Source organism: Myxine glutinosa, chromosome 5, assembly GCF_964187855.1.
Source record: "Myxine glutinosa chromosome 5, kmMyxGlut1.1, whole genome shotgun sequence".
Taxonomy (NCBI): domain Eukaryota; kingdom Metazoa; phylum Chordata; class Myxini; order Myxiniformes; family Myxinidae; genus Myxine; species Myxine glutinosa.
The window spans coordinates 27,803,640-27,816,413 of NC_136265.1; the positions used below are offsets into that span (position 1 = coordinate 27,803,640).

General features: G+C 48.7%; 1 protein-coding gene across 3 annotated transcripts in view; it reads left to right on the forward strand.

The window, feature by feature from the left end:
* Nucleotides 1-9,700: 9,700 nt before the first annotated feature.
* Nucleotides 9,701-12,774, forward strand: part of LOC137427789 (angiopoietin-4-like) — a 47,530-nt gene continuing 44,456 nt past the window's right edge. Inside the window, exons 1-2 of one of the 3 annotated variants that reach the window (XM_078777751.1) lie at nt 9,701-9,860; nt 11,672-11,861. Coding sequence is in view for 1 of the 3 variants with exons in the window: in XM_068117530.2 (XP_067973631.1) it covers nt 9,851-9,860 (10 nt within the window). In the remaining 2 variants the exon portion in view is untranslated. Of the gene's footprint in view, nt 9,861-11,604; nt 11,862-12,774 lie in introns of those variants that run through there. The other 2 variants (XM_068117530.2, XM_068117531.2) reach the window with 2 other exon arrangements.

A 12,774-nucleotide genomic window follows, 5' to 3' on the forward strand; every position in this document is an offset into this window, starting at 1 on the left:
AAAATGGCACTGAGTTAAGGATCATCAGAATTATCAGAATTCCCAAAGTTCAAAGTGCCATAACTTTGTCAAAAATGATCGAAACGTCGTGAAGTTCGAACTTGATCTGAAACTTATCATGCGGAAACGATGTGCCAAGTTTGAAATCATTATCATTAAGCGTTTAGAAAAAAAGTCCGGAAAACTGTTCTTTGCGTGACAGACTGACGGACGGACTGACGGACGGAGGGACGGCGTGCAAACCTATAGTCCCCTCCGGTGTACACCGGTAGGGGACTAATAACACGTTTATTTTATCACCTTGACATTGTCCTTAACATTCATCATTTAAATTTCCAAAACGACGTCCGCTCTGACAAAAAGTCAACTGCACCGCTTGTGACTGTATTGCCATGGATTACAAGCATCATTTGATAAGGAATAGCCAGCTTTTATGGCATTATTTCACAAGTCTCTATATATGCCACGTGGACAGACATAACAGCGGTGGTTGAAGGAACCTTTATGTGATCCGCAATGCTATAGAGATTTCCCGCTCTCTTTTTAAAATATTAGAACTTTCATTATATTGTTACGGACACGGTTTAGATGTTATTTACCGAGCGGTGGTATTGCCGCGACCGAACAGTTATTCCCCGACTAGACCCCGATTCCACCCAGACGTTGACCAAATCGCGCTATGCCAAATCAATGATGGAAAGGACACGACGACTGGGAAAGAGGAAATGACGCAAGGGGTACAGTTCTCAAGACCTCCGGAGGAGGGTATAATTACAGTGGTGGAGAAATGGGGGTAGATTACACGGCAGAGTGAGGTAAAAGACACAGAAGAGATGGGCACTTAAATACAATCTTATCTATTCCCGGACAGACCACAGACAAACGGAACAAGGCTGACTTACACAGGGATTGATGGCAGGGAGGGACAGGTAGTTCGATGGCACAAGGTGCACCTTGGCTCGGGGACAGGATAAAGCACGGTCCAGTCCAGAAGATGCGGGGAGGCCTCACAGCGCTCGGAGGTGGTCTTGCTTGCTCCAAGCTCAGCGCGCATCTGACGTCACCTCCCTCTCCCTGCGCATGCTCAGCGGGGAGTGACACGCCCTCGGCTGGTTGGCTCCGCCCCACTGGGGCCGGTCCGCCGCTTCCAGTGGGTGCGGGGGTTACCGGGCTCCGCCCTTGACGAGGAGCTGACAGGGAGCCCCTATTTGGTAACCCCGTCGAGCACATGTTCGATGGCGGCTCGTTGGGAAGGCCTGATGCCCTCCCAACACCCCCTACCAACCAAGCCGGAGTGAGGACGCGCACTACCCGTGCCCGCCGCTGCCGTTGCTGTTGTTGTTGTTGTTGTTGTTGCTGAACCATGAGGAAGAGCTGCGGGGAGGTATTGGGAGGTCCTAAACTTCCTAACGGTGCCATACAATCACATTCTGGTGCAACGAAGGGTCAGAATTAATGGAAACGAGTCCTTAACTGACATAGACTAAGAATAACTAGCAAGATGTCCTATAGTTGTCTTACATGAGATGCGGTGAACCTGGGCACGACATTTAATGGGGGAAATAGGGGGAGGTCGGGTCTACAGAGTGTTGTTTACAGAAAATGGGACTAGGGAATGGGGGATTGGGGATAGTTGGGAAGTATTGAGGAAATAGGGGAATATTTACAAGCGGATATGGATGGATGCAAATCCCATATCCGCAACATTGCACCCTTCTCTACCTCGGGGCGACCCGACCCGATAAATTTTTACCTACTTTAGTGTGGCACTCAGATGTAGTTCCCTCTACTATTAACTCAACCCTGAGTGCGACAGTTTTACAGATGTTCACAAATGAGTAAATATGTCCCCCTGCGACGTTGCACCCTTCTCCTAACAGAAACACACCCACAGGATAACCGAATCACGGAAAGCATCCTCAAACTAAACATACAGCCGGTAGGGAGCATTATTTATACAACACTGATATTTACACTACGATCCAGGACCTGTTCTTTGAGGAACACATGCAGATGTTATGCATAGGGAGAGCACGCATGCCAGCATCGATACACCAACCCACGAGTGCCCTGTGGCCCTACGGCCTTTAATAATGTGCAGAGCACCCCGTCCAAGCACCAAAAGCACCACCCCATTACGCACAGTCAGCACCATCCGGTGCACCAATAAAGTGTTCATAAAAATGCACAATTAAGTGTCCATGGTCACCGGTGGTGTCACAGCCGGCCAATGTTCTGCCGCTGGTCTTGCCTTCGTGGAGTGCACTTGACCTTCTGGCTTCTTTAGAAATAAAGAAAGGTGCCAACCGTGTCCATTTCTGAATTGTGGCCGTCAGGGGGGCCAACTAAAAGTGGTTCACCTGTATGGCATAGGTGCCACGTTGACCCAGAGGTCCATCCACGGGTGGTGCTTGACCGCAAAAGAACTGCGGTCCATTGTGGGCGGCCACAAAAATTGCGGTCCATATGGTGTATCGATCCAGGCAGCAAGCAGCGGAAGTACAGGCCCACAACTGCAGAGCCAGCACCTCTCTCTCCTCTCTCTCTGCCCCAAAGCCAGATCCTCGGAGGTGGGAGACAAAAGAAGACAAGTGAGTAAGGTGGTAAGGGCGCAAAAGTGCACGCAATACAAGGTAATGCACACTGGGGGCACATGGGAACCAGGTGAGACAGGTACGTTCCTACCGTACGCCCCCCCCCCCCCCACCAGGTAACCTACATTGCCCCTCCATTACCCCTTACTGTATCCACAAAACACAACACTACCCATAAACATCTACTTTACACATCAACAAACGTCCCTACTGTCTTCCCCGTTCCTCCCATAAACCAAATTCGTCTTCTCTCCCTCCTAACCAATCAAATTTGCCATTTCCAACTCTCATCAAAATCTGCCATCTCCAACTCAACATCAAAATCTGCCATCACCAATTCATCATCAGTCCCTCCTAAGGAGGGAGAGATGGAATCACCCCAATGTCTTATCCACGTCGTGATGCGTCTCACAAATCCAAACAGCAATTCTCATTTCCTGCAACACAAAACAAAGAAAACACAGGTGTGGAGTCATCATCATCACCTCAGGTAAGTGGCTGCGTATGGTGCGACAGGTTCATCAATCCTAACTATTTCCTAAATGACTTTAACAACTTTACATTACCCGGGGTCTTTCCCTGCCAATCCATTGGCCAACTTACACTATGGGTTCTAAAAACCAATTCCCATTGACCAAACTGTGGTGCTTCTCAATTTGGGGTCTCACTCCCCCGACCCATCCCCCGGTGCCCTTGCACAATTCCTGGGCTGCGACGTGTAGCTCTCCCAGCAGGTCTACCCACCTGCACACCTCCACCACTGCAGTTGCCACCCGAGCTTACCTAGCTCCTCACCCTAACCTAACTAACTGGGGAAGGCCCCTCCTGGCTCTGTCACCCCTCGGTGCCCTCTGGCACTGGGCTACCCAGGTCCGTCCTCCGGATCCTCGGGCCCCATCCACAACAACTACTACCGGCTCCCAGGGCCCACCTGCGGCCTCACCTGGCCGACATCCTCACAGTGGTGGAGTGCCCAAACCAACCACACACACCAACAGGCTACACGCCCAGCCATTTCCACAACACCAATGCACCCATTCAATCATCATTCTTCCACCCGCACCACAGATGCCAATATCCAACCACAATTTACCTATACCCTCTACCTAACACTTACACTACCCGCCCCGGGTATCCGTGATGGGGGTCCACTCTTCCCCCATCCACACCTTCGCACCACGCACACCACTCCGTACCACTTACTCCAACTCTCTCCACACCACTCATTCTCTGCTCCATATATTCCACACACCTGTACTTGCACACCTGTGCTCTCATACTTGGTGCCGCCTGCACCCTTCTCTCCCCCAAGCGCATTCGCGCTGATCCACAACACTCACTACTCACCATGACACTCATCCGCAATGCTCTCTCATTCATCACTTGTACACTCGCACACACCTCAGAGCATTGCCTCACCGATGCCTCATTTGAAGCTGCTCACCAGCACTTCCATTCACACTGCATCATCTGAACTACCTGTTACCCTGCTAACTTAGTGCTCCCCGTCTTCCCTTTAAACTAAGCACATACCACGTCATTATCATCCACACTAATCTACCTGCGTCCCCACTACAGGTGTCATTGTCACTAACTAACCTTAACGTTACCTAATGTCATCTTCTAGGTCCTTACACACGATATCCTAACCCACCCGGGCTAGTTTTCACTGCCATACACCCCATAAGCTAGTGCTCCTTTGCCCCACTCTGTGAGGGATGGTGGATTGGCCATCCCATCACATGGGGCATCTCCCACTACCAATTGTGCACATCAAATTTCAACAAATCAAAAATTTGCCAATCACTACCCATCATCTGCCAATCATTACTGCCAATCCTCAAATTTTGTTTTTCTAATTTCGGGGCCAAAACACTATCCTCGTCATTACAGTCTACTTACTAATGCCTCTCGGTGCGCCAATTCACTTCTAAAGCTCGGCTTCGTACAGCCAAGCCATGAATGCGGGTTGTTTGGTGCCAGCGGCTGGATACGTCCCGCATTCGGTGCAGGGAAGGAGGTTTACCCGGGCCGAGGTCCCACGCACCATCTCGCCACGGAGCCATCCCATGGCCCGATCTCGACCTGCCGGAATGCCTCAACAAAAAGTGGTCGCCATGACGACCCTTCCGATCGGGCTGCCCGTTCCGCCTAGTGGAGCACGGACGCGGCCGTTCCAAGCGAGGCCCAGCGTGGATCGCGTACGGCGGTCCTTTCGAACCCGCCGTGGCTCGGATCCCCGCTGGTTCTCGCGGCACGCGAAGCTGCCCGGCGCGCACCGAGGGCCCGATTCGGCTAAAAGTCGCTCTAACCGCTAACCCGGTTACCGTCGATGCCTCACCTGCATGCTTACACGCATACGCTACCCCTTTCTTGCTCATACATCCAGCCGTCTCCCTGCTCTTGGTCGTACCTTCTCTTACACACCCAGGTACACTCATTCCGCTCACAGACTTGGTCACACACCTGACCACCGAACACCTTGGCACACATTCGTCGCTCGCACACCTCACCAACACACCTCTTCGCGCCCCCTCCTCGGTCACCTCCTCTGTGACAATCACAGGTGTGCTCTCACTCTCACACCCAACCACGTGCCTCACGACCAACTCAAGTGTGCATTCCCACACACGCTCTACCATTCCAGGTGTGCACACTTCCATTCCAGGTGTACATCCTCGCTCACCTGTCACAACCAACTCACGCTCCGTGTCACTCTCACTACTTTCACCTCCATTCTTGACAGCGCACTCACCCTTACTCTCGACAGCGCACTCTTTCCTCATACACCCGTCCATTACACACCTTTCTTGCGCACACTCTTGCGCACACTCTTTCGTTACTTCCTCCGTAACACTCACCACAGGTGTACACTCCTGTCCTCCCTCAATTTCTCGCGATTGGACCCCATCCTTTGTTCTAACCGTTGGCTATTGGCCCCCATCCTTTGTTCTAACCGTTGGCTATTGGCCCCCATGTCCTCCCTCAATTTCTCGCTATTGGACCCCATCCTTTGTTCTAACCGTTCGCTATTCTGGGCCATAAGGGCCTTCATTTGTATAAAAAAAAGGTTCAAATCCACCAGCGGCGCTGCTACGGTCGCGGGCGCGGTCGCCGTAGCCATCTGCGAGGCGCCATTTTGCGCGCCCGTAACCTCGTGCGCGAGGACGCCATTTTGCGAACCTGCCGCCCTCACTGCTTCGCTCTCCTCATGTCCCTCAATTTGGTCCTGGATCGACCCTGCCTCACTCTCCTCTACCGGAACCCAGCCGTCTTGATCTCCCATAGCGCGACTTTCAAAATTCGGGTTTTTTGTAAAACAAAATCAAATTTCGGTGACTTGTAATTTTGAGCGCGTTAAGCGCGCTTCGGGTCCGTATCTCACTCCCAGACACCAATTGTTACTGTAATAACACAATTGGTGTCCAAAATTTGGGCTAAATAAATTTAGTCCCAGGTTCGAATCCCAACTCCTGACACCAATTGTTACGGACGCGGTTTAGATGTTATTTACCGAGCGGTGGTATTGCCGCGACCGAACAGTTATGCCCCGACTAGACCCCGATTCCACCCAGACGTTGACCAAATCGCGCTATGCCAAATCAATGATGGAAAGGACACGACGACTGGGAAAGAGGAAACGACGCAAGGGGTACAGTTCTCAAGACCTCCGGAGGAGGGTATAATTACAGTGGTGGAGAAAAGGGGGTAGATTACACGGCAGAGTGAGGTAAAAGACACAGAAGAGATGGGCACTTAAATACAATCTTATCTATTCCCGGACAGACCACAGACAAACGGAACAAGGCTGACTTACACAGGGATTGATGGCAGGGAGGGACAGGTAGTTCGATGGCACAAGGTGCACCTTGGCTCGGGGACAGGATAAAGCACGGTCCAGTCCAGAAGATGCGGGGAGGCCTCACAGCGCTCGGAGGTGGTCTTGCTTGCTCCAAGCTCAGCGCGCATCTGACGTCACCTCCCTCTCCCTGCGCATGCTCAGCGGGGAGTGACACGCCCTCGGCTGGTTGGCTCCGCCCCACTGGGGCCGGTCTGCCGCTTCCATTGGGTGCGGGGGTTACCGGGCTCCGCCCTTGACGAGGAGCTGACAGGGAGCCCCTATTTGGTAACCCCGTCGAGCACATGTTCGATGGCGGCTCGTTGGGAAGGCCTGATGCCCTCCCAACACCCCCTACCAACCAAGCCGGAGTGAGGACGCGCACTTCCCGCGCCCGCCGCTGCCGTTGCTGTTGTTGTTGTTGTTGTTGTTGCTGAACCGTGAGGAAGAGCTGCAGGGAGGTATTGGGAGGTCCTAAACTTCCTAACGGTGCCATACAATCACATTCTGGTGCAACGAAGGGTCAGAATTAATGGAAACGAGTCCTTAACTGACATAGACTAAGAATAACTAGCAAGATGTCCTATAGTTGTCTTACATGAGATGCGGTGAACCTGGGCACGACATTTAATGGGGGAAATAGGGGGAGGTCGGGTCTACAGAGTGTTGTTTACAGAAAATGGGACTAGGAAATGGGGGATTGGGGATAGTTGGGAAGTATTGAGGAAATAGGGGAATATTTACAAGCGGATATGGATGGATGCAAATCCCATATCCGCAACAATATACTTGAATTAGTTTGTGAGAGTAGATAGTGTTTTCAACGCAAGGCATGTCTTAATTATTTTTGTTGTACTCAATGATGCTCGTTAATTTTGGCACATTCCTTAACGGTTTCTCACCTGGTCCTGTCACTCTCAATTCTGCTGAATAATTGTTATTGTCTTAATTTATCTACACCTTTCATTATCTTAAACATATTGTGACGGTACTGGGAACTGGCCCCCCGGGTAAGCACACATCAAAGCACGTATGTTCTTGAGTCAGTTATCTCATTAATATTTGTACTTAGATAGCCCCATCCATGGTTTAAGTGATACAGGACTACCCCTCCCTACCCCCTCACCATGGCCTGTACTCGTGACCCCCTCACCACTGCCTGCACTCAATACCCTCTCACCACTGCCTGCACTCACTACCCCCTGACCACTGCCTGCACTCACTACCCCCTCACCACTGCCTGCACTCACTACCCTCCTCACCACTGCCTGCACTCACTAACCCCTCACCACTGCTTGCAGTCACTATCCTCTCACCACTGCCTGCACTCACTGCACCCTCACCACTGCCTGCACTCACTACACCCTCACCACTGCCTGTAATCACTACACCCTCACCAATGCCTGCACTCGCTACCTCCTCACCAATGCCTGCACTTGCTACCTCCTCACCACCGCCTGCACTCACTACCCCTCACCACCACCTGTACTCGCTACTTCCTCATGACCTATGTAATATTTGATATATAACTAACAAATTAACAACTTGAGATGGACATATAATGTTGTAGCCTATCTCCATGGTCATCCAACAATATAGACGACAAAAGAAAGGTAATAGAGGACTGCGTCTCTATGTAAGACGTGAATAAGCAGATAGCTGAGTGTCGAGGCCTGTTTTTTTGCATGACAGGCAGGTTGGTAGTCTCTCTATTCTACATCCTCCCTTCTGGTCTTAAACTCTGTGCTCTTTCAGTGCTTTGTCCCCCAAGTTTCTCCAGGACATACACGGTCTACCATCAACACCGTTCTGGTGAAACTACCTATATCCAGGATCCCTGCTCACATCCACTCATTCGTTAATCTTTTCCCTGCCGGTGCAATCAACTTCCACGTCATCTTCAATCTCATTTCTTCTCTCCAGGTCTTCAAGACAGCTGTTCACAACCATCTCAGGTCATCCCACATCCAAAACCATTATTTTTCTCAAACCTCGTTAAGCCTACCCGAATCTCTCCTCCTTCCAGTTTTCCTTCCTTGCAGTTTCCTTCTGCATCCATCTTGTACACTCCATGCATCCTCTCCTGCGCCCCATTCCTCCCTACACTCATTGTATTTTCCAAGTCTCCCTCTATCTTTGCCTTCAACTCGGCTGTTGGTGTTGTCCTCCATCTTTCTCTCTGGGAGGAAAATGGAGAGAGAGAGAGGGGAGTGAGAGACTTTCTCTCTTACTCTCTCCCTCTCTCTCTATCTCTCCCCTCTCCCCTCCTCTCCCTCTCCTCTCTCTCCCCCTCCCCTAGCTCTCTCCCTCCCTCTCTCACTCCTCTCCCTCCTCCTCTCATCCTCCCACTCTCCCTCTCTCTCTCCCTTTACCTTTCTATCTCCCTCTCACCCCTCTCTGTCTCTCCCTCCCCTCTCCCTCCCCTCTCACCTCCTCTCTCTTACTCTCACTCCCCTCTCTCACCCTAACTCTTCCTCCCCTCTCACTTCTTGTCTCTCTATCTCTCTCTCTCTCTCTGTCTCTCTCTCTCTCTCTCTCTCTCTCTCTCTCTCTCCCTCTCTCTCTCTCTCTCTCTCTCTCTCTATCGATCTCTCTCTCTCTCCCCCCCTATCTCTCTCTCTCTCTCCCCCCCTATCTCTCTCCCTCCCTCTCTCACTCCCCCTATCTCTCTCTCCCCCTCTCTCCTCCTCTCTCTCTCCCCTCTCTCTCCTCCTCCCCTCTCTCTCTCCCTCCCTCTCTCACTCCTCTCCCTCCTCCTCTCACCCCTCTCTCTCTCACCCCTCTCTCTCTCCCTCCTCTCTCTCTCCGTCCCACTCTCTCTCTCTCCCTCTCCGCTCTCTCCCTTTATATCTCTTATCTCTCTCTCTCTTTCTCTCCCTCTACCTCTCTATCTCTCCCCCTCTCTCTCTCTCTCCCCTCTCTTTCTCCCCCTCTCTCTCCCTCTCCCTATATCTACTACTCCTTTTGTGTGCGCCTCTCCTGTTCCTTTTTCCTCATGTTTGGCATGTTTTGTTTCCTGGTTTTGTCTGTTACGTCCCGATCCGTTCATTATCCTCGCTCTTTCATGAGCCTCGACCATATGTATATATGTATGTATGTATAAACAAACTCTTCAGTCTGGTGGAGGTAGGTGCTCTACCGAGTTACGTTCTAGTTTATACTGTTTATAGAGTTGTAATTAAAGCCATTTCCATTGTCATTATCTCTTCCTGCCTCATGAAGCTGAACTTTGAATGACCTTGCATGACCTTGGTGTGGTTATCTGCCCAGGAACAGGCAGGGTTCAACCCTACACTGGGTGCGACGTGATTAGACCAGAGGCCTAGCTATCTGGGAGGGAGATCGAGCAAGTGAAAATGGAGAGCGCAGAAAACATGTCGGTGGGAACAAATGGAGGACACGGGAGACGATCAGAAAGATGAGAAAAGGTGGGAAAAGAATGAGACGCGTTCATGTATGACGGGTGGGATGTGGGAGGATGTGCATGGATTAAGGAATGAAGAAAACACATTGGAAATTCAGACAATGCAACTTTGGCTCAAGAACCTCAGGAAACGTACTTGAGCAATAAATAAATAAATAAATAAATAAATATATGAAAAATCACTCAGAGCGACACATGGCAAACAGAACAAAGTAGAAAGGTACTCAGTAGAGCATCCTTTTGACCTCAAAAATAATTAGTGGTTGAATTCAGTGACCTGATATGCAAATCGCCTTCAAAGTTTAAGTTGATCTATTGAAAATTGACAATTTTAGAAATTTGGCCTATGTTGACTTCAAAAATAGTTGGTGGTTGGTTTCAGTAAATCGATATGCAAATCATATTCAGATTTCAAGTCAATCGGATAAAAATTGAGGATTTTAGAAATTTGAAAAAAGTGGTTGACCTTTGGCCTATGTTGACCTCTTGGACTATGCTGATCTCAAAAATAGCTGGTGGTTGAATTCACTTTGCTGATTTGAAAATCCTATTCAAATTTCAAGTCAATCGGATGAAAATTGAGGATTTTAGAAATTTGAAAAAGAGTGGTGGGCCTTTGGCCTATGTTGATTTCCAAAATAGTTGGTGGTTGAATTCAGTTAGCTGATATGTAAATCCTATTCAAATTTCAAGTCAATTGGATGAAAATTGAGGATTTTAGAAATTTGAAAAAAGTGGTTGACCTTTGGCCTTTGTTGACCTTTTGACCTCAAAAATATATAGGAATTTGTCGGACAACGAACTCTACCGTTTGGTGAAGTTTCGTGAAAATCGGTTAAAAACTACAACCTGCAGGCAAGTATAATTGGCAAAAAAAGAAACGAAAGTTTTTATATCAAACCCGACACGACCCTAACCCTAACAGCCCTAACCTTAACAACCCTAACCCTAACAACCCTAACAACCTTAACCCTAACAACCCTAACCCTAAACCTAATCCTAACCCTAACCCTAACAACCCTAACCCTAACCCTAACAACCCTAACCCTAACAACCATAACCCTAACAACCCTAACCCTAAACCTAATCCTAACCCTAACCCTAACAACCCTAACCCTAAACCTAATCGTAACCCTAACCGTAACCCTAACAACCCTAACCCTAACAACCATAACCCTAACAACCCTAACCCTAACAACCCTAACCCTAACAACCCTAACCCTAACCCTAACAACCCTAACCCTAACAACCCTAACCCTAACAACCCTAACCCTAACAACCCTAACAACCCTAACCCTAAACCTAACCCTAACCCTAACCCTAACCCAACCTGAGTGTTTAGTTGTTAGGGTTAGGGTTAGGGTTACGATTAGGTTTAGGGTTAGGGTAGGGTTGCGTTTCTTTTTTTGCCAAGTATGTGAGCGGACAGACATACACACAGACACACAAACACACAAACCGGAATGATCAACATACTTGCAAAAAAAAATAAAAAATTGCCAAGTAATAAATAAATAATAAATATATTCCAATTAAATAAATAAATAATCTTTGCGAGTTTATTCGGTTTACGTTTATTTAATTAACGCGAGTGACGAATGTGGCGACGCTGGCCCGAAGTGATAAGAACGGTTCCCAGGGGCAAAAGGACACATGTGGGGATGGGTGGCCACATGGTCCACAGGGAGGAAGTCCGAGTTGGGCGTTCGTGGAGAAGGACAAAACGAGACGATAGAAAAAGTGAAGTTGAGTCGTGAGAGAAGACCCGATGAGACCGGGTCACTTGATAAATAAATACCTTGATACCTTGGGTAGATCCAAGTGGACAAGACCCTGCAGTTTGGAGCAGAGAATAACAATTCGAGTCGGGACTGGGTTGGTCGGAGCGAAGTCACGTGTTTGGAGTTGAGGGGTGTTTGGCGGGACCGGAGAGAGTAAAGGAGCACCTCATCTACAGAGGATCCACCATTGGCCGAACTATAAAACCTCTAATTTCAAGTCAAAGGTTGGTAAGGTTCTTCTTCCTCTTCAACACCTGGTTCTGCTTTGCAGAGATCCCTCACTGTTGTGTAACCATTACACATTTATACACACCTTGAAAACACACACCATATGTACGTACACGTACACACATATTGTCCTATCTATGATAAGTATGTATGTGGTGTTCGAAATATTCTACCAACGGGATACTCACAACAGTCCGAGGAACATTCAAGATAATATTATTTATTTAATTATTTATGATTATTGGCTCACCTGGGACGAAGTTCAGCGAAGTTCACCGAAACCGCTGATGGGATTATGACCAAATTTGGCACAAATAATATTTGTCGTGTTGTGACTAAAGTTTGTTCACGGCATTAAAAAAAAACGGGGTCTAAGTGAAGGGGTCTACCGGGGGTCAAAGTGGGTCCAGGTTTGACCCCCCAAAATAGGTATTTGCTTTCTTTTCAGAAACTACACACACTATTTTGATGAAACTTCATCACAACCTTCACCACCCATGATGTACCACAGTTTGTTCATGGCATTTTAAAAAAATCTGCCCCTTTGGGGGTCTATGGGGAGTTGCCCCCCAAAATAAGTATTTGCTTTCTTTTCAGAAACTACCCACGCAATTTCGATGAAACTTCACCACAACCTTAATCACCTGTAATGTACTAATGTTTGTTCACGGCATTATAAATATTGGGGTCTTAGGAGGTATATGGGGTTGGGGGTGGGGGGGTTGCCCCCCAAAATAGGTATTTTTTTCTTTGTTTGTTTAAAGTCTTATGATTATTTTAATATGATTCTACATGCTGCCCTGTCTTCTAGAAACCATTGGAATTGGTTTAAAATACCTTTAGTCGGTACATTATACTGTTTATTCTACCAGGTGAGCACCAGGGGTATTGCCTCCATGTTTATATGTG